The 23374-nt window shown below is 21.8% G+C and overlaps 1 protein-coding gene across 2 annotated transcripts in view; it reads right to left on the bottom strand.

Annotated features, from left to right (window-relative positions):
* Window positions 1-12133, bottom strand: part of LOC122510374 — a 75391-nt gene extending 63258 nt beyond the window's left edge. Inside the window, exons 1-2 of one of the 2 annotated variants that reach the window (XM_043624969.1) lie at window positions 11674-12131; window positions 8149-8828 (exon numbers count right to left, since the gene is read on the bottom strand). In XM_043624969.1, coding sequence (XP_043480904.1) covers window positions 8149-8286 — 138 coding nt within the window. In that variant the 5' untranslated portion in view covers window positions 8287-8828; window positions 11674-12131. Of the gene's footprint in view, window positions 1-8148; window positions 8829-11673 lie in introns of both variants that reach the window. The other variant, XM_043624970.1, reaches the window with a different exon arrangement.
* Window positions 12134-23374: the final 11241 nt, after the last annotated feature.

Here is a 23374-nt window from a genome sequence, read left to right as displayed (position 1 = left end):
TTATAAAAGTTTATTATAAAACATGAAGAACTCGATCACTCCGAATCTTTGACTCGGAGCAATCGAATTCTTCATTTTTTTAAAATAAATTTTAGAAAATTTTTTGAAAATAATTGAACTTTGGAGAAGAATTTTGTTATTTATAAATATAATTGGGATTTTTACGAATAAAAATAAAATTAGAATTTAAAATTTAAATTTAAAAATTAAAAATTAAGATAATTTCAATTAAAAATTATAAATCTAAAATTACAAATAAGTATTATAATTAAAAATTATAAATTCAAATTTTAATTAAAAGTAATAAATTAAAAATAGAATTCAAAATTACAATTCGAAATTAAAAAATGTGATCTACAATTAAAAATTTGAAATTAAGTTTAGAATTGAAAACAATAAATTAGAAATGAAATTGAAAATTCTAATAACAAATTATAAATTAAGATTAGGATTAAAAATTAATAATTCAAAATTCAATTAAAAATTATAAATTTAAAATTACAAATTAGAATTATAATTGAATATTATAAATTCAAATTAGAATTAAAAGTAATAAATTAAAAGTAGAATTCAAAATTATAGTTAAAAATTTAAAAATAAAAATATTAATTATAATTAAGAATTAGAAATTAAGTTTAGAATTGAAAATAATAAATTAAAAGTAAAATTAAATATTCTAATAACAAATTATAAATTAATAATTAAGTATTAAAAATTAATAATTCAATTAAAAATTATAAACCCAAAAATTACAAATTAGAATTAAAGGTAATAAATTGAAAGTACAATTCAACATTCTAATAACTAATCATAAATTAGAATCAGTAAAATTTTACTAATTTTTAAATCTATTCTCTAAATTTCAATTAGCAAAAATGTTTACTAATTTGAATTAGTGACTGACTTTTTGCTTTTAAATTAGGAAATTTTACTACTAATTTAATAAAAATGACTAAATTATAATTAAAAATAAAAATTATAATTAAAATTAGAAATTAGAAATTAAGATTGCAATTTATTAAGAATTATAAACCCAGAATTAATTAATTTAATTAATTATATTTTTTATTAGAAAAAGGGTACAAATCACCAGCAAAAAAAAGGGAAAAAAGGTGCCAATTCATCAAAAAAGGTAACAAAATTTAAAAAGGGAAAAAAGGGACAAAAGGGGAAAAGGGGACGATCTGTGATGTCTGATTTTTACTAATTTAATTTTAGAGAGTGTGTAAAAAATATTTTTCCTCTAAAATCCAATTTTGTACAAAAAAAATAATTTTACCACAAATTTAATAAACAAATATTGTTTTTCGTTTCCCCATAAATATTGACTGAATTTCAGAATAACAATTTTTAGATTCTAAATTTAAATTCAAGTATGTCTCTCGAAATTTATTTCTTAAAATTTCAGTTGTTTATATTTATAGTAGAAAAACTAATAATTTTTGTATGAAATTCTCTTTGCGGCAAAAATAACTTTTCCGAATGTATTATAATGTCTTAATATTGTGTTCGTTTATATTTATAAATAAAGGAACGAAATTTAATTAAAACAAGACAATTTTAGCTTTTATCAATCCAATCCAATATTTTCTCTGTGCGGTCGTATTTCAATCAATTGACAGTTATTAAAACGTGAATTTAAATTAGTAATCATTTTGTTTCATATTTTTTTGTTTTTATTACCTTTAGAGGCATAATAAAAAATCTATGAAATTAATTTACTTGTTTCCTTTAACAACTCAAACATAAAACTTTTTCAGCCACTTTGCAAAAATTATTAATGAAAAAATCAATTTTAAACTATAAAAATTTTGGTTTATTAAAGAAGAATTTGTTGCGAATGAAAATAAATTTTGTCATTTCATTAAATTGAATAAATATTAAATAAAATCCTTCCTCTCTGAGGAAGAAATCGAAAAGAAATATGTAAATTAAATAAAACACTAAATAAATTAAACAATTTTTTCTGCTGATACAGTTTGTAAACGCAGTAAATACATTTATATTTTTTTAATTTTTTTAATTACTTCTATTCTTTAATTAATATTTTCTCAATTACTTCTATTTTTCAATTATTATAAGTTTTTTTTTAATTATTATTATTTTTTTAATTGCTATTCAATTTTTTTAATTGCTTTTTAGTTTTTTTTAAATTTCTATTATTTAATTGCAGGGAAAATATTTTGAAATTAAAATAACTGCAGTTTAATGTTTATTAAAGTGAAATGAAATTTCATGAATAAACATATCGGGTTTAATATATGTTAATTAGCCGCTGTGTATACGTGAATTTCGTTACAATAAAGAGCAGAGATTTCGATAAAATTTGCAAGCTCCGTAGGTTTTAATTTATGAATATATATACATAGTTCCCAAGAATACTTTAATACTATGTTAAAAAGATGAAACTAGGATTCAATACCCTTTATAGTTAATACTTTTGGCATCAATTTTAAATTAGTATTATTTTTCAGATTTTAAAATAATATTATTTTTTCAAATTTTAAATTAATAATACTTTTTTTACTAGTTTTGAATTAATACTAATTAGCTAAAATAACTAAAAATATTTTTTATATTTTTCAAAAAGAAGAATATTTTTTATTCAAAACTTTGTGGTTGAAAAAGCAGAAATTATGCCAATTTTTTTCATTTTTGTAAAGAAAATAGAATTTTATTAACAATCGTGAGTGGAAAATAGAAATTGTAAAAATTTATTTACTCTCTTAAAAAAATACTTGAGATTTCGTTAAAAAATTATACATAAAAATTAACTGTAAAAATAGTAAAAATTTTTTTTTAAATTTATTATTTCCAGAGCAAATTTTACTATACTAAATTTGAGTAAAAATTAGTAAAATTTAATTCGGTGTTGCTAAATATTCATTAAACATTTTTAATTTCAGAATAACTTTTATTATTTCTGTTAGAAAATTTCTTAATAAAAATTTGAAAAATTTACTTTAGAATTAGTAAAATTTACTAAAATTTACTGAAAATAATTCTTACTAATAAATTTTACTATTTTCGTTAGAAAGTTTCTTAATAAAAATTTGAAAAATTTACTTCGAAAGTCGTAAAATTTACTATGAAAATAATTCTTACTAATAAATTTACTATTTCCGTTAGAAAATTTCTGAATAAAAATTTGAAAAATTTACTTGAGAAGTAGTAAAATTGACTATGAAAATAATTCTTACCAAAAAACTAAACTGTAGATACTACGTTCGAAGAAAATTTAAAAAAATTCTATCTAAAACTTTACTGCAAGAATAGTAAAATTTGCTACTAAAAATTATTATTTCCGCATGTAAATTTTACTATACCAAAGTAAATTTTAGTAAAAATTCGTGTAACTTAGTTCTGACTAGGTAAAATTTATTACTAAAATTTTTATTTCCAGAATAACTTTTACTGTCTATTAATTTTTATTATTAAATAAATAAATGAACTTGATAATTTTGCAAATAAACAAAAAATTATTTTTTCCCATAAAATTTAATTAATTAATCAATATTAAAATTTGTAAACAAAAAAAGTAAATTTACTATGATAATAATTCTTACTAACAAATTGTAGACACTATATATTGGAGAATTTTTTTATTTTTAATTTTATCCAAAACTTTACTGCAAGAATAGTAAAATTTGCTACTAAAAATTGTTATTTCTGCAGTAAATTTTACTATACAGAAATAAATTTTAGTAAAAATTATTATAACTTAGTTCTGACTAGGTAAAATTTATCACTAAAAATTTTTATTTCTAGAATAACTTTTACTGTCTATTAATTTTTATTATTATTTTAATAATGGTTTGGAATGTCCCAATATATTATATATTAATAATTATAAGAAAAATTGTCAATCTTTATTATTATTATTAAATAAATAAATAATTTGTTTTCTATAAGATTTAATTAATTAATTAATACCTTTTAAAATTTGTAAACAAAAAAAGTAAAAAGTGACTTTTCACCGATTCAGATTTAGAATTAAAACAAAAAATATCACGTAGAAGTGAATTTACTATATAATTCATACAATAATTAGATATAAAAAGCAAAAAAAAAAGAAAAAACGAATTAGTGAAAAATTTTTATATTCTCATTTCTCGTTTCACAGAAAGAATATGTTTATTTTTAGTTCCAAACATACAAAATGAATGTATAAAATCAAGCCTGCAGCACAGTGCGAGTAACCCTCAGTTGTTACCCACTTGTGGCTGTTCACTTATATTTAATTATCTCTCGACGGGATTTTCTCCTATGATGAAAATTTTACCAAGTTTAGATTGCAAATAGCGAAAAAAAATGCCAACATGTAAAATATTTAATTATTCAACCAAAAAAAAAAATGTTTTTATCATAACTTTTAGAAAACCAACTAAACAGATGCAATAGGTACAAAAAAAAATAGTGAGAATACTATAAAAGTAAATTAGAATCTTTTTAATTAAATGGAAGTACATGAAGGAATCTAATTATCAACAATGAAATTGCGTAACTCGAATTAGACAACATACGAATTTCTCTACTTTGAATTCAAGAACTTTGCAAAGCTCAAAATTTACTTCAAAGCGAGAATGTAATTGAGTCATTTGTGCGAAAAAAAACGCACACACACAAATCCAATCTTTAGATATTTCAGAAAAAGAAACTTCGATTTTAGTGCTTATTGAACTCAATAACCATAAAATTTCGTGTTCGTGATATATATACACCTCTATATCCATTTACACATAGCTGATAAAAGAAGAAAAAAAAATTGAAACTCATATACAGTTTTTCAAATACAGATTTATAAACCGGATTTCGTTTTTTATGCGGATTCATCAAGATTTTTTTCTACTAAAAAAAAAAAAAATTCCGTTGCAAACCACAACTTTGGAAATATTCTGGTGAACGATTTTTCATTTAAGAAAATAAAAATTGGAATTTTTTTCTTTTTGATTAGTTGTGTAACTTTATTATAAAAGGAATATACGTGCTTGCAGAATCTCCATCTAAATGTGAATATAAATCACAAAATTTACTAATGAAACGCATTGTAAAATTGTCTATTAACTGAGTTTGTAATTTATCTAACGGAGAAACTTAATTTCGAGTCGAAATCTAAGCTCTAATTTAATCCATCCTAGGAGCTGAATTAGTTCTCCTTTAGTGACCTTTTAGCCTCAACATCATCCTTTAATTCTCAAAGTAATTGTCCCGCGACTGAAAATACATTAATGGAGAAAAAAAATTTTTTTTTCTGTATAATTATTTTTTTAGTATAAAAAAAACAAGATTTTTGTTTGACATTTTTAATTTTTAAAATAAATTTTTTAATTGACTCAGAAATTACTCAACTTTTTATTTGTTTCAAGTAGCGAAATAGCTTTTTATTAGTAAATAATTTAATATTAAACTATTCTTAAATTACTAATATAAATATTGTTAAAATAAATTTTTTTAGAAAGCCATATAATTTAAGATCTTTATTATTTAATATAAATATTATTAAACTGAAAGATTAATAAATATTAATTTATTATTAAATTATTAATATTAAATTATTTGTTTTAAATAAATATTATTTTTGACATATTTGTAAAAAAACTAAAAACTACAGAAAGAAACTACAAAAATAAAAAAAAAGAAAATGACAAAATAATAATAAGTTAAGTAATTAAGTAATTAAAAATAATATTAAAAACAGTAGTAAAGTTAAAAATTAAAAATAATATTAAAATATAAATAATAAATTCTTAATGTTTTGATCAGCTTATGTTCCTATTCGAAACCACTAAAAGTTAATGTAAATAATAAAATTTTAAACTCTTGTTGAACTTTCAATAGTCCAGCAACTATTAAATTATTAAGTGAACAAAACTTTTCGGTTCGTGCAATAATAATTAATGTTATTTAAATTTTTATCAAAAATTAACTTTCACTGAAGAAGCAATTTAAGTACTTTCTATATATTTTTTACTTTTTTACAATAATAATGTTAGTAATAACAATAAAAAAAAACTATATTTTTATGCTGATATAGAAAAATATAATAAAAAATAAAATAAATAAAAAGAAATAAAAGTAAAATAAAAAGAAATAATAATAATAACAATAATGATAATAAATTAGTAATAAAATATAATTAATAATTCTAAAACAAATAATACTTAGTGTTCTGAATATTTTTATATCTTTTGAATTAATATTTAAAAAGTACTTTCAAAATAAAACCAAAAAAAAAAAAAAAACTGTTGGAAAAAATTTTAAAATATTCATAATAAAAAGGAAAAATTAAAAATTCGTTGAGAAAATCTTTTTTAATTTAGATATTTACATATTAATTTCAGCGAGAAGCAAAAAGAAACAAAAAGTTAGTAAAATATGTAAAAATAAATTTTTCTACCATTCAAAAATATTGTAAGAGAGAAAATGAAAATTTATATTTATTATAAAAAATCGTACTCCAGAGCTTTTATATTTTATATTTTCAAGCTTTTTACAAAAATACATTAACCAAATTGAAAGTTGTTAGAAAAGGTGATTTTATTAGCAAAGGTTTTTTTTTATATTGTTCGAAAAATTTATTTCAGGAATTCAAAGCTTTTATATAAAAAATGCATTTAACAAATTAAAAGTTATTAGAAAAGTGATTTCTTCAGATAAGGTAATTTTTTTTAATAAAAAAAAAAGAAGAATTAGAAAATATTTTTTAGAAAAAGTCACAAAGTACAAAAATCGTAGTTAAAATTACTTTTAATTTTGAGGCAAATTAATAGTTTTTGTAATTATTTTCTCGATTTTTCTACAAAATTTTCTTTTCTATTCTATTTCTTTTTCAAAATAGTCGGGAAAACTTGTAAAAAAAAGGATTTCAAACGGAAATTTTCGAAATTTACATAGGAAAATATTTTTTTCCTTCTAAAATCGTTGATTATTAAAATTGTGAATTTTTTTTTGAAGTATTTTAACGTCAATGAAGTTCGCAACAATCATAATCAACGTCTAAAGGAAAAAAGTAGTTTTTAAAATATTTTTTCTATTTACGAAATTTTTTTTTGTACCTAGCCAAGAAAATTAAAAAATAAATGTTTCCTACAAAAACATTAAAAAATTTACTTGGAAAAATATTTTTTTCAATCGTTGATCATAAAAATTGTGAACTTTATTGAACTACATATTTTAATGTCGACGAAGTTCGCAACGTTTATCATCAACGATTGAAGGAAAAAAGTTGTTTTTTACCATTTAAATAATTAATTTTTTTATACATTTTTCTTTTGAAAATAGTTAAAAAAAAAATTTGTAAATAATTTTTCAAAGGAAAAGTTATAAGAATTTACTAAAAAAAACATTTTTTTTTTCTAAAATCGTCAATCGTGAGGATTGTGAACTTCAGTAAAGTATTTTAACTTCGGTGAAGTTTTATAATGAAATCAACGATTTATAAGACGATTTATAATTTATATAATCAACGATTTTTAAGAAAAAAAAGTATTTTTCACAAAATAAATTATTTATTTTGTGAAAAATACTTTTCTTTTTTTAAAATAGTCAAAAAATTTGCAAATTTCAAAGAAAATATAAAAAATTAATTTTAATTTTAAATTAATTTCAAAACATTAAAAAGAAAAAAATTACTATTTTTCATTCAAAGAAATTGAAAAGAAGCGCAAAAATTTATAACAAATAATTCCGACCTGTATAATATCAATTGAGACATTACGCTCCACTCTTCTCAATTCAAAATACAATCATCAATCACGGAGGTCACATATATAAATATATACACACACACATTTATTTTTCCACTTTATATTTTCTCCCTTGAACTTTTGAAATTGAAAGATCTTCAATTAAACTGATCTTAATTAAATGTGAATCACGATCAATCTCAATCGTCTACAAAATTACTTTTTACAGAAATTAATTTAATAAAAAAGAACGAGAAATAAGGAAACAAAAAATTACCAAAGAAAGAATCAAAGGAAAAAGACAAAATTTGTAATCTTGTCTTTTTTCTTTGTTTCTTTCTTTTAATAAATAAATAAATAAACAAATAAATAAAAAAATAAAAAAAATTAATAAATAAAATTAATAAGAATAAAAAAGACAAGATTACAATTGCAACAAGAATAAAAGAAAATGTTTACAAACCTCTTTAAAACCAAGTGATTCCTGCGATCTTAACTCAGGGCACAAAAAATGATGATTTCTATTCATCAAATTTAAAGAATTTGCAATGCAATATGTGACGCTCAAAATGAGGATAAAAAAGATCCTGTACAATTTCATCTCGTCGCACTTGTGAGTTTTCTTCGATTCTCGATCGAAATGACACTATAATTTTTTTTTTGTTGAATTTTTTGAATTTTTTTGGCGCAAAAAAAAACACTTTTCTCGTGAAGATGAAGTCGATTTATCGAAATAATACTTCAGACTATTATCTCGACATAACAAAGATTTTGATAAAAATCGTTTTCTGCTTTTAATGGAACCCGCATGTACGTTATTATTACACTGACCGAACTTGAAAGTTCAATTTCTCTCTCACTTATCACACAGTCACTCGAACATCCAATCTGGAGTCTCTTTAACGGATCTCTCTTTTTCTCTTTCTATCTCTCTCGCTCTCGCTCTCTTCCTCCCTCTTGTGGACTATTCAATTTCAATCTTAACGTCCGCACGCGCACCTCTCGCGTCGCCGCAACACTCAAATTTTTGCAATAACATTCAGTCCTTTTGTTATCTTTTTTTTTTGTTATTATTTTTATGCTTTTTCGAGTGTTTTAGAAATAGTTTGGAAATTTGACAAATTAATTCTCTTTGTCTTCTTCCTTAAAAGAAAAAAATGAATTTTAGAGAAAATGCAACTATTTTTATTTATTTTATTTTTTAATTAATTTATATTCACAGTTTTTATTAGGATATCAAATTCAAACACAAAATGAATCAAAAGTGTTGCGAAGCAATGTTTTGATTCAATTTTCGTCTGAATTTGATATCCTAATAAAAACTGTGAAAATGAAAACAGGACTTATTTTTTTTATTATTATTGTTGTATAGTATTTTTTTATTTTATTTGATTGCTATTATTGAGTATTTTTTTTAGTACTAGTACCTAATATTTTGTAGGTATAGGTATTTATTACAATTATTTAGTATTTTAAATTTTTCATTATTTTTACAAGTTTTAGGATTTAATTATATTATTTACTATTATTTATTATTTATTTACTATTTTTTATTATTTTTTATTGTTTATTTTATTATAGTATTTAGTATTTACTATAGATTAGTATATACTATAACTATTACTATTTACAATTTTTTATTATTTTTGTTTGCATTTTTAGTATTTGGTATTGTTTTAATTTTAGTATTTCTTTTTATTTAATATTTAGTATTTTTATTTTGAAAATTTTTTTTCTTTAATGTTCCTTCAGTCCCATTTGTGTATTTTTCGAAACTATTTTATTATTATCTATATTATTTACTATTATTTATTATTATTATTTTTTTTGTTTTTGTGTTCTAGATTGACTATTGTTCATTCCTTTTAACTGTTTTTATTATTGTTTTAATTTTTATTAATTATTTTTTTTAAATCATTTCCATATTATATTGCAACAAAATATTTAATATAATTTTTACAATATTATTTTAGAATTATTGTTATTAGAAATTATGCATTTTTTTCTTTTTTCCTAAAAAAAAAAATTTGCATTTTGTAACAAAAATTGTAATTCTCAAATAGAAATCATACAAATTTTTATCATCTTTTCTTTTTCTACAAAAACTGATTTGTTTCAAAAATTGCAATTAAGCAGATTTATTCTCTTTTCTTCTTCGAAAAAATTAGAAAATTGTTTAAAAAAATTAAGATCAGGAAATAGAAAAAATTTTGCATATCTTCTGTTTCTCAATTACAATTTTTTTCACAAAATTATATGAGTTTCTTTTTAAAAAAAAGAAGAAATTTTGTTGCTTAATTCCTATTTCTATTTTCAAATCACAATTTAGATAAAAAAAATTCTAATTTTTTGGAAAACAGGAAATAATTTGCACAAATTTCTATTCTTCAATTCCAATATTTCAAACAAAATGCCAAGTATTTAAAAAAAACGGAAAATTTTTTTATAAATCACGTTTTTATGAAATTTCAAATTTTCTTTTTGCGGAGAAAAAGGAAAAAAATTTTCATTATGTCTAATTGTTAATTACGATTTTTACCGAAATTACAATTTTTTTTCTTGTAATAAATTTTTTTAATTTAATGAAAAAAAATTACATACAATTTCAATTGAACAATCATAATTTTTCTGTACAAAACTTTTAGTTTTTTTTAGAAATACCTAAATAAAAAATAAGCATAATTTCTATTTTTTCGTCACAATTTTTTTCACAAAATCTCAACTATTTTTTAAAAAGAGTTAAAAAAAATTTGCATAATTTCCATTTTTTAAAGAAATTTGTTATTTTTTTTTATATAAATGAAAAAATTGTCATAATTTCTATTTGATAATCACAATTATTTGTGACCAATATATTTTTTCTGGGGAGTGAGGGGGGATATTTAAAATATTTCTCGTAATTGCACTTGTGCACCCTTTTCATTAAGTTTTACTCCAAAAAGTCACTTTAGAAATATTTAAAGTATACCGAGCATTTTTTTATCGTTTTCAATTTGTGTTAAGAAAATACTTGAAGAGAAAAAAATTTTTGTTTTATTTTATAAAAAAAATGTGAATTGGTAATAGGCATTATTGTTAAATATTTATTCACATTAAAGAAAAAAAATAAAGGCGCGCTTTAGCGCGATGTAATTTAATATTATTTACAATTTTTTTTTTTTTTTGGATTTTAGTAGTTACTAGGTATTTATTACTTATTATTATTTTTATTATTATACTATTTGCTACTACATTGAAAAAAATATTATTTGATTCAAATAACCGATTACTTGGCTATTATCAATTACATATTTACTTGAATCAAATAATTTTTATTTGAGTCGCAATTAAATGGTTCAATTTATATTTGCTTCAAATACTGAAATTATTGATTCAAATTTAATTGATTTAAATAAAAATTATTCGATGCAAGTAAATATTTATTTGATAATAGACAAGTAATTGGTTATTAGAATCAAATAATTTTTTTTTTTCGCTGTAGTTACTCATTTTTATTATATTATTTAAAATTATTTATTATTATAACAGATTTTTCCAATCTTGTCGTTAATATATTATGTTGTATTTTTATTAGTAGTTGTTTTAGTATTCTTAGTTTATAATATTTTTAATTTTTCGTATTATTGACTCATTTAAAATTTAAATTTTATTTAAGTTCGATAATTTTATCATTAAATTAAAATTTAAATACCTTTTTAAAAAATAAATTAAAAATAATATTAAAAAAATTTAAGAAAATAAAAGATCAAAACAAAAATTATTTGATTCAAGTAAATCGATTATTTTACTAAAGTAAATTTTTTTTCATTCTGTTTATCAAAATAATTTTTCAAAAATCTATTTTATTATTTTATAGTTTTTAATGCATCTTTTTTTATATTTGTAAAACAAATTTTTTTACTTTTAATACAAATTTTTTTATTTTTAAAACATATTTTTTTTTATTTTTAATTCATATTTTTAGAATATATATTTTTCGAATATATACTTCTCGAATATAATTTTTTTTAAATCCGTATTTTTGTCAGTTAATTATCACTTTTGAATCAAAACACTTTTTATCGAATAGACCGTAAAATGTATTTTTCAAATGGATGTGAACGCGGAGAAGTCTGAGAGTACTCTGTCGTTTGAAATGATCCTGGTTGGTCGACGTTGGTTCGGCCCTCCGTCGCGACGATAGACGTAACGATAGAGAGTGAGAGAGAGAGAGAGAATTAGAGTCTACATCGGCGCAATGAAAACTTCTCATTCATTCAATCTGCTTGATGGCTCAGTAGCGCATTGTGCCGATGATAAGTTGAGAAAAGAAAGAGTGACGCAACGTATTGTCAGCATGAAAATGTCCGAATTGTGTAAATAAAAAAATTGGGACAGGAGGTCAGTGTGTCCCAATAATATACGTTCTATGCCACCAAGGAGCAACCTGTCGCAGGCATTAGAGATTTTGTCCCCCTTCTTCAATTTTGTCCTTTTTTCAGCTTTTGTCTCCTTTCTTCAATTGTCTTTTTTAATTTTGTCCCATTTCTTCAATTTGGTCCCTTTTTCAAATTTGAAGCCGTTTTAAGCTTATGTCCCTCTCTTCCATTTTGTCCCTTTTTTAATTTTGTCATATTTTTAGCTTTTAATCCCTTTCTTTAATTTTGTCCCTTTCTAATTTTGTCCTATTTCTTTAATTTTGTCACCTTTTTCAGCTCTTGATTACTGTCTTCAATTTTGACATTTTTTTAGCTTTTATTCCCTTTCATTAATTTTGTTCCTTTCCTAATTTTGTCCCATTTCTTCAATTTGGTCCCTTTTTCAAATTTGAAGCCGTTTTAAGTTTATGTCCCTCTCTTCCATTTTGTCCCTTTTTTAATTTTGTCATATTTTTAGCTTCTAATCCCTTTCTTCAATTTTGTCCCTTTCTAATTTTGTCCTATTTCTTCAATTTTGTCACCTTTTTCAGCTTTTGATTACTGTCTTCAATTTTGACATTTTTTTAGCTTTTATTCCCTTTCATTAATTTTGTTCCTTTCCTAATTTTGTCCCATTTCTTCAATTTGGTCCCTTTTTCAAATTTGAAGCCGTTTTAAGCTTATGTCCCTCTCTTCCATTTTGTCCCTTTTTTAATTTTGTCATATTTTTAGCTTTTAATCCCTTTCTTTAATTTTGTCCCTTTCTAATTTTGTCCTATTTCTTTAATTTTGTCACCTTTTTCAGCTCTTGATTACTGTCTTCAATTTTGACATTTTTTTAGCTTTTATTCCCTTTCATTAATTTTGTTCCTTTCCTAATTTTGTCCCATTTCTTCAATTTGGTCCCTTTTTCAAATTTGAAGCCGTTTTAAGTTTATGTCCCTCTCTTCCATTTTGTCCCTTTTTTAATTTTGTCATATTTTTAGCTTCTAATCCCTTTCTTCAATTTTGTCCCTTTCTAATTTTGTCCTATTTCTTCAATTTTGTCACCTTTTTCAGCTTTTGATTACTGTCTTCAATTTTGACATTTTTTTAGCTTTTATTCCCTTTCATTAATTTTGTTCCTTTCCTAATTTTGTCCCATTTCTTCAATTTGGTCCCTTTTTCAAATTTGAAGCCGTTTTAAGTTTATGTCCCTCTCTTCCATTTTGTCCCTTTTTTAATTTTGTCATATTTTTAGCTTCTAATCCCTTTCTTCAATTTTGTCCCTTTCTAATTTTGTCCTATTTCTTCAATTTTGTCACCTTTTTCAGCTTTTGATTACTGTCTTCAATTTTGACATTTTTTTAGCTTTTATTCCCTTTCATTAATTTTGTTCCTTTCCTAATTTTGTCCCATTTCTTCAATTTGGTCCCTTTTTCAAATTTGAAGCCGTTTTAAGCTTATGTCCCTCTCTTCCATTTTGTCCCTTTTTTAATTTTGTCATATTTTTAGCTTTTAATCCCTTTCTTTAATTTTGTCCCTTTCTAATTTTGTCCTATTTCTTTAATTTTGTCACCTTTTTCAGCTCTTGATTACTGTCTTCAATTTTGACATTTTTTTAGCTTTTATTCCCTTTCATTAATTTTGTTCCTTTCCTAATTTTGTCCCATTTCTTCAATTTGGTCCCTTTTTCAAATTTGAAGCCGTTTTAAGTTTATGTCCCTCTCTTCCATTTTGTCCCTTTTTTAATTTTGTCATATTTTTAGCTTCTAATCCCTTTCTTCAATTTTGTCCCTTTCTAATTTTGTCCTATTTCTTCAATTTTGTCACCTTTTTCAGCTTTTGATTACTGTCTTCAATTTTGACATTTTTTTAGCTTTTATTCCCTTTCATTAATTTTGTTCCTTTCCTAATTTTGTCCCATTTCTTCAATTTGGTCCCTTTTTCAAATTTGAAGCCGTTTTAAGCTTATGTCCCTCTCTTCCATTTTGTCCCTTTTCTAATTTTGTCATATTTTTAGCTTTTAATCCCTTTCTTCAATTTTGTCCCTTTCTAATTTTGTCCTATTTCTTCAATTTTGTCACCTTTTTCAGCTCTTGATTACTGTCTTCAATTTTGACATTTTTTTTAGCTTTTATTCCCTTTCTTTAATTTTGTCCCTTTCCTAATTTTGTCCCATTTCTTCAATTTTGTCTCTTTTCCAAATTTGTAACCTTTTAAAGCTTTTGTCCCTCTCTTCAATTTTGTCCCCTTTTCAATTTTGTCATCTTTTTAGCTTATATTTCCTTTCTTCAATTTTGTTCTTTTTTTCAAATTTGTTTCATTTCTTCAATTTTGTCCCTCTTTGAAATTTGTAAACTTTTAAAGTTTATGTTTATAGAAATTTTTTTTTAACTTTTATTCCCTTTCTTCAATTTTGTTTTATTTCTTCCATTTTGTACCATTATAGTTTTGTCTCATTTCTTAAATTTAGTCCCTTTTTGAAATTTGTAACCCTTTTAAGCTTTTGTCCCTCTCTACAATTTTGATCCTTTTTTCAATTTTGTCATATTTTAGCTTTGATTCCCTTTCTTCAATTTTGTCCCTTTTTTATTTCATCCTTTTTAATTTTGTCCCATTTCTTCAATTTTGTCTCTTCTTCAAATTTTGTAACCTTTTAAAGCTTATGTCCCCTCTCTTAAATTTTGAAAGGGAAAAAATTGGAGAAAGGGAATAAAAGCTAAAAAACTTTTATTCCCTTTCTTTAATTTTGTCCCCTTTCTTCAATTTTGTTTCATTTATTAAATTTTGTCACTTTTTAATTTTGTCAAATTTCTTTGATTTCGTCACCTTTTTCAGCTTTTGTTTCCTCTCTTCAATTTTGACAATTTTTAACTTTTATTCCCTTTCTACAATTTTGACATTTTTTTTAGCTTTTATTCCCTTTCTTCAATTTTGTTTGATTTATTTAATTTTGTCCCTTTTTAATTTTGTCCCATTTCTTGAATTTGGAACCTTTTTTATAATTTTTTTCACCTTTTTCAGCTTTTGTTTCCTTTTTTCAATTTTGTCCCTTTTTTAATTTTATCACCTTTTTTAGATTTTGCCGCCTTTTTTAATTTTGTCACCTTTTTCACCTTTTTTTTTGATGATTTGGTACCTTTTTCCCTTTTTTGGTGATTTGTCCCATTATTTAACTTTTTCTAATAAAAATTAAAGTTTTTCTTTTTTAACTCATTTTAATTTTTTCGGTATATTTTTTTGTCCCCCTTTTTCAGAAAAAAATTTTCCTTTTCACCTTTTTTTTGAGAATAAATAAAGCTACTGTGAAGCCTGTTGTCGAAAAGAATTCCGAAACTCGAGGCTGCTTGGAAAATTGATAGAAAAGTTCGAGGGGACAAAATAGAAGATAGCGGTTAGTGATATAGACACCTCAGATTACTAAAAGAAGGAGAAGAAGAAAAAGAATAAAAAAAAAAAAAAAATGTCGATGATGATGATGAGGAAGAACAAGAAAAGAGTATCCAAACTCTCTTCATTTTAACTAACTCTCGAACCCTTTATTTTTTTTCCACCCAAGAAAAGCATGAAATCAGAAAAAGATGTTAAGGAAACTTCACTTCGAATTCCTTCTTTTTTTTCAGTGCTGTATAATTTAATCTTTTAAATTGCTCCAATTCTCTGAACTATCAATCAAAGATTTCAGGCGTAGTATTGGAAAAGTTTTATATTTCTTTTGTGAGAAAAACATGTTTTTTTTTTTTGCTTTTTTTTCGTTTGTTGCATTCTCGCAAATCACAATTGAGAAATTATTATTTATAAGTACTTTCTAACTCTAAATTAGTAGATTTAAAAAAATTAGGAAAATATTAATGAGTTTCAGATGGACTCATTAAATTTTAATTAGTAGAAATGTTTACTAATTTTAATTAGTGACTCACTAAATTTTAATTAGTAAAAGTGTTTACTAATTTCAATTAGAGACTGATTTTTTACTTTTGAATTAGTAAATTTAATAGAAATGATTAAATTAGAATTAAAAATAAAAATTAGAAATTAAGATTAGAATTAAAAATTCTAATAAAAAAATCATAATTAAGTGTTACAAACTGAAATTATAATTAAAGATTATAAATTAAAATTAGAATTAAAAATTTGAAATACAAATTATAATTAAAAACAATAAATTAAAAGTAGAATTCGAAATTATAATTAAAAATTCTATTAACAATTTATCAATTGGAATTAGTAAAATTTTGTTAAATTTTAGATCGACTCTAAATTTTAATTAGTTAAAACTAAAAATATTTATTAATTTGCATTAGTGCAAATGCTTTTAAATTACTAAATTTTAGTAGAAATTACTATTTACATATTAATAAAATTTACTGATATTTGAATATATTTTCTATTTATATTATTTAATTTACATTTTTTTTATTTACTTAAATATTTTAATTAATATTTTGAATCAGAAAATTTTACTCAAAAATTGGTCGAAATTACTGTTTATTAGTAAAATTTACTAATTTAAATAAAAAATTCAGTGATTAATTGAAATTAGTAATAATTTTTACTAATTTAAATTGAGAGATGTGAAAAAAGTCAAAATTCTGTCTGCAAATCAGGGAAAAGTTAGAAAAAAAACAAAAACAAATTTTCGTGACAACCCTGAAGAAATTAAATAATTATATTATAAAATTCTATTTCTTTGTCATAATTAATTAACTCCTGGAGACACAGATTAACAAAATATAAAAATGCTATAATTTTTTTCCAACATTACTATAATTGGATTTTTATTTTCTTAATTACAATATTTTAAACTCGTTTTACTCAAAAGCAAATTATGCAAATTGTGCAAACTTATGCAAATTTAGACAATCATGGTGCTTACAGTATACAAAATTTTATCCCTTAATGTTCAAAATTTATGTTTCTATATGTTTTAAATATTAAAAGTCAATTAAAAATATTACCCTACTTAAAAATAAAATCAAAGAATAAATTAAAATTATATTATTTTGTATTATAAAAGTAAATTGTACAAAATATTGTGTTTAAAATTATTAATTATTCACGGGCTCGCTAAATTTGAATTAGTAAAAATGTTTACTAATTTGAATTAGTGACTGACTTTTTGCTTTTTAATTGGAAAATTTTACTAATAGTTAGTAATATTTTAATACTAATATTTTTTATTTAAATTATTTAAATAATTTTTTTTATTTATTTAAATATTTCTATTAATATTTTAAATTACTAATTAAATTTTGAATTTACTAATAAATTATTAGAAATTACTATTTATTAGTAAAATTATTAATATTTAAATAGGTACTAAATATTTTTTTATTTAAATTTGGAATTGGCACAAATATTTGTAAATATTTATAATTATTGTATCACAAATATAAGATATTCAAACAAAAAAAATGTTTTCTACATTAATAACTCGAATTAGATAGAAAAATATCCGAAAAAAGAATGTAAAAACAAAATGTAGAACTCTATAAAGAGAATGTTGGCACATTAAAAATTTAAAAGTTTTTCCACAGAAGTTCAATTCCCATCGGATAAGTATATAAAAAAAAAGAAGGAGGGATGAGAAGGGGTGTGGGGGGTGCGAAGGAAACATTGATCAGCGAGAAACATTTTTCCAGATTCCAAGAAGTTGGTCCAATACATGTGAATGAAACTTGAAATCTAAGATTTATTTTTACAGGAAACAAACTGGAAAAGTGAAACGTGAAATGTTGCCAATTTCTTTTACACTAGCAATATATATATAGAATTATTAACTCCCAATATATTTCCCTCCACCTCATAAAAAAGCAATTTTTTTTTTCAAATCTTTAATATTCTTCTCTCAAATTTCTTCCCCCTCCTCTTCCAAAAAAGCAAGTTTTTTTTCAATTTTTCACATTTTTCTCTCAAATTTCTTCCCCCCCACCTACCTTCTTAAAAATACAATTTTTTTCCATTTTTTAATATTTTTCTCTCAAATTTCTTCCCCTCTTTATTTACCCCACCCTCCTTCCCCGAAAAAGCAACTTTTTTCAATTTTTAAATATTTTTCACTCAAATTTCTTCCCCTCATTTATTTACTCTCCCCATAAAAAGCAATTTTTAAAAAAGTTTTAATATTTTTCTCTCAAATTTCATCCACTCTTTTATTTATTCTCCCCCCAAAAAAAAGCAATTTTAATTCAATTTTTAATATTTTTTCTCTCAAATTTCTTCTTCCTATCTTTTATGAAAATATAGAATTAAAAAATGTCGATAATTAACGGTAAATAATAATACGAGAGTTTGCACACAAAATGTCTGTTAAATTAAAAATCTCTTAATTAAAATGTGGATTAAAATGCGAAAATCTTCATTTCACGTGTCGAGTTTGAATAATTAATTGGAGAAAATTCGCAATTTCTGCTAATCCAATTAATAAAATTAATAAACACACTTCAAATATCATCAATAAAGTTAAATTACGTGGAGAAAAGTTTGAATTTTTCATCTGCTTATAATTTATATTGGGAATTTTAGTTATATGCCTTCGTTCAATATTAAAATTATTGTTGATTAAAAAAATATAATTAGTCATTAAAAATTAAAAGTGTAAATTAAAAATTAGAAATTAAAATTGCAATTAAAAAATTCTAAACCCAAGAATTCAAATTAAAATTATAATTAAAAATTGAAAACACAAAAATTAGAATTATAATTGAAAATTATAGATTAGAATTAGAATTAAAAATTAGAAATTACAATTTATTATAAGTAAAAATTAGAATTAAAATTTTAATTAAAAAATATAAATTAGAATTAAAATTAAGATTGGAATTAAAAATTATTGCAAAAAATGATAATTAAGTGTCACAAACTGAAGTTATAATTAAAAATTATAAATTAAGATTATAATTAAAAATTCTATTAACAAATTATAAATTAGAATTCAAAATTAGAAATTGGCAATTTTAGTTAAACACCTTTGTTCAATATTAAAATTATTAATAAAAAAATATATAATTTAGTCATTAAAAATTAAAAGTGTAATTAAAAAGTATAAATTAAAATTGCAATTAAAAATTAGAAATTAAATTTGCAATTAAAAATTCTAAACCCAAAAATTCAAATTAAAATTATAATTGAAAAATACAGATTAGAATTAAAATTAAAAATTAGAAATTACAATTTATTAGAAGTAAAAATTATAATTAAAAATTATAATTAAAAAGTAGGGTAGAGTGGGGTGAAAAAGCCATGGTGTAAAAAAGCCATTTGAGTTTTATTTAAAAACTATTAAGCCGATTTATCAGCTGTTTAGAATATAAATACTATTAGGTAATACGCAACTTTTGAATCTAGTTTGAATGTTGTACCTAGATTAATATTGTTTTTATTGTAATTTTAATTTTTTGTTTCTTTTTTGAAAACATTTTGGTGAACTTTTCAAACATATTACAATCTGATTAAGTGAACGAATAATAAAAGTAAATGTTTGTACATAAGGAGAAAAGTATACCGAAAACGTATACAATGTTAATTTTTGGAAATTGAACTGAATTAACAATTTATTTTTGCTTTTCTAATAACTGGTTTTGGGTGTAAAAAAGCCAGGGCAAAAAATCCATTGAATATTTTGTGAAATTCACTTGTTTTCTATTTAAACTAACCTTCTTATTTTACAAAATTTCTCGTGTTTATTTAATAAAATAAATTAAACACGACGAAAAAGTAGTTCAAAGTGCATTTAAAAAATAAACAATGAATAAACGGTTGCAACGAAATATGTTATCTGTGGTGAAACTTAAAGAGAACTTCTAAAAAAGGTACGAAAAATTGGCAGTGCAAATCGAAAACAGGTAAACTTAATATAATTTTCAATTTTGCTTGCTAAAAACTCTTTCATATTTATTAAAATATTTTTCAAATAAGACTATTTGTCATATAAATAAAGGGAAACTATAAAAATACCTAAATTGATAACATGTTTTGCTAAAATCGTAGGGTGGCTTTTTCACCCCACCAGGTGGTGCAAAAAAGCCACTTGCAGTGCTTTCGTAAAACTCTTATAACTTAGTCCTTTCATGAGATAAAAAATATTTCCGTCAAGAATTTTCAAGCTTAATAACTAAACTTTCAATAACAATTGGAAATTTGAGAAAAAAATTTTAAATACAGATTTTACAGCATCAAAAGTAAAAATGTGGCTTTTTTACCCCACTCTACCCTATAATTGAAAATCACAAATTAAAATTTCTAAACCCAAAATTTCAAATTAAAATTAAAAATAGAAATTATAGATTAGAATTAGAATTAAAAATTAGAAATTACAATTTATTAGAAGTAAAAATTAGAATTAAAAAAAAATATTGAAAATCACAAATTAAAATTGTATTAAAAAAATATAAATTAGAATTAGAAATAAAAATTAGAAATTAAGGGCATTTGAACCATTATGACGTCATAGGTTCTGCAAAGCATGTGTTTTCAGGCTGTGACGTCATCATGGTTCAAATGCCCTTAAGGTTGGAATTAAAAATTACATAAAGAAATAATAATTAAGTGTCACAAACTGAACTTTTAATTCAAAATTATAAATTAAGATTAGAATTTAAAATTCTAATAACAAATTATAAATTAGATTTAAAAATTATAAATTGGAAATTGTGAATTTTAGTTAAAGACCTTTGTTCAATATTAAAATTATTAATAAAAAAAATATATAATTAGTCATTAAAAATTAAAAGTGTAATTAATAAGTATAAATTAAAATTGTAATTAAAAATTCTAAACCCAAAATTTCAAATTAGAATTATAATTAAAAATTAGAAATTAAAATTGCACTTAAAAATTCTAATCTCAAAAATTCAAATTATAATTGAAAATTATAAATTAGAATTATATTTAAAAATTAGCAATTACGATTAGAAGTAAAAATTAGATTTAAAAAGTATAATTGAAAATCACAAATTAAAATTATATAATTAAAATATATAAATTAGAATTATAATTAAAAATTATAAATTAAGATTAGAATTAAAAATTGCAATGAAAAATGACAAATTTAAATTAAAAATAACTAAAAATTGTAAATTAAATTTATCCTTGAAAATTAAAGACCAAAAAATAATTGAAAAGAGTTGGAAATTCTAATCACAGAATATTACAAAAAAGTGAGAGAGAAATATAATTTACAACTTCGCTCTTATACGATGAGGGTATATAATTTAAAAGTGTGAATAACAATTTATCATTTGTCAAATATGAATAGATCAAACACGCACAAATTATACCGCGCATCGTGACTAATATTGCGCCATATATAGTGTGGCCAATGAAAAGAAAATGCAAAAAATGAAAAAATAATACAAAAATCGAGTAAATGTATATATGAGAACTGAGAAGATATACTGTTATTGCCTGGCATCACGGTTTATTTCCAGAGTTTTTCCGCTTTATCCAATATTCTTTTTCGAATAGGACACTGAGTCTCTAATGTGCCACGCACTCGATTCAATGACACTGTGCGCGCAAAGTGTAATTAAGACAGGTGGCCAAACGAGGAATACCCATCTGCTTTAATTAATTTATTGTCATCGATTTTTTACAACATTTATATTACAGATAGCAAAAAAAGTTTTCCGAAAAAAAAAAAACAAAAATTTATAATTCGGTTACAAAGTTTATAATTTTTTGCATTCAAGAGTCTTTTTTGGTAAATAAAAAATATTAATTTTGAAACAAAAATTATTAATTAAATAATTAGTTGGAAAAAATAAAAATTAAGATAGTTTCTCTACGGATATCAAATTGAGACAAAAAACGAAAAAAAAAAAATAAAAAAAAAAAACATTTTTGCTTCGTTTTTTGTCTCAATTTGATATCCGCAGAAAAACTGAGTTATTAATTAAATAATTAGAGAGAAAATTTATTATCAATTAAAATTAATTAATAAATAAATAGGAAAAATATTAGTATAATTAAACTTTATTAATAATTAAATAATTAGAGAGAAAATGTATTGTTAATTAAAATTAATTAATACTTAAACATTTAGAGAGAAAAAATATTAGTAATTAAACTTCATTAATAATTAAATAATTAGAGAGAAAATATATTATTAATTAACAGTAATTAATAATTAATTAGTTAGTCATTAAAAAGTATTATTTATTAAATAATTAGTTCGAAAAAGTATTGAAATAAAAATTAATTCACATTTTTGTCTCAATTTAATATCTGCAGAAAAAATGTCTTATTAATTAAATAATTAAAAATAAAATACATTATTAATCAAGATTAATTAATAATTAAAGAGTTAGAGAGGAAAAATATTAGTAATTAAACTTCATTAATAATTAAATAATTAGATGGAAAATGTATTATTAATTAAAATTAATTAAAATTAATTAATAATTAAATAGTTAAAGAGGAAACATATTAGTAATTAAACTTCATTAATAATTAAATAATTAGAGAGAAAATATATTATTAATCAAAATTAATTAATAATTAAATAGTGAGAGAGGAAAAATATATTAGTCACTAAACTTAATTATTAATTAAATAATTAGTCAGAAAAAATATTAAAAAAAGGCAAAAAATACAATTAATTAAAAATATTGATTAATACAACAATCATCCAGAAAAAAAAAATTATTAATTAAAAATTAATTAAATAATAAGTATTTACTAATTTTTTCCACCAATTTTCAAAATTCAAAAAAACATAAATCTGTACTTAGATAATTAATTTTGAAAACGAGTCCCGATAAAAATCTTTTTATAATTGAAATTTTATCAAGTAAAATATAAATAATTCGAAATTATTTACAAAACTCGAGGTTTTTAAATAATTATAAAAAATAATATCTGTAAAGAAAAGAAAAAACAAAAAAAAATTTTAAAATTGATCATTTTTTTTTTTTTTTTTTTTTTTAAGAGAAAGGGAAAAATACACGAATGTTAAATAGATATGCTTAAAAAAGAAGTGCCAGACAACATTTGTGTTTAAAATGCGAAGAACCAAAATGAAAGAAGAAAGGAGCATTACAAGCAGGAAGTGGTTTCATCGAGATCCTAGAGTTTCAGTAGTAGATCTCAATGACGAGTCAGCCATTATGCAAAGACACCCTAAGAACGAGGTTTTCTCTTCGTGGTAAATTAAACTCGGCTTACGATGCGACAATTGTGTCGGAAAAACCTTTTTTCTTTTTTCTTCTTTTATATGCTCTGTTTTTTTTTTTCTTTTCTTACTTTTTCAATTTTAATGACGCAGCTCACGTATCTATTCTAAAATGAAGGCGCAAGGGCGCTATTCAAATA

Source organism: Leptopilina heterotoma, unplaced genomic scaffold (assembly GCF_015476425.1).
Source record: "Leptopilina heterotoma isolate Lh14 unplaced genomic scaffold, ASM1547642v1 Lhet_68, whole genome shotgun sequence".
Lineage (NCBI taxonomy): Eukaryota > Metazoa > Arthropoda > Insecta > Hymenoptera > Figitidae > Leptopilina > Leptopilina heterotoma.
This window is presented reverse-complemented; position numbering and strand designations above follow the sequence as displayed.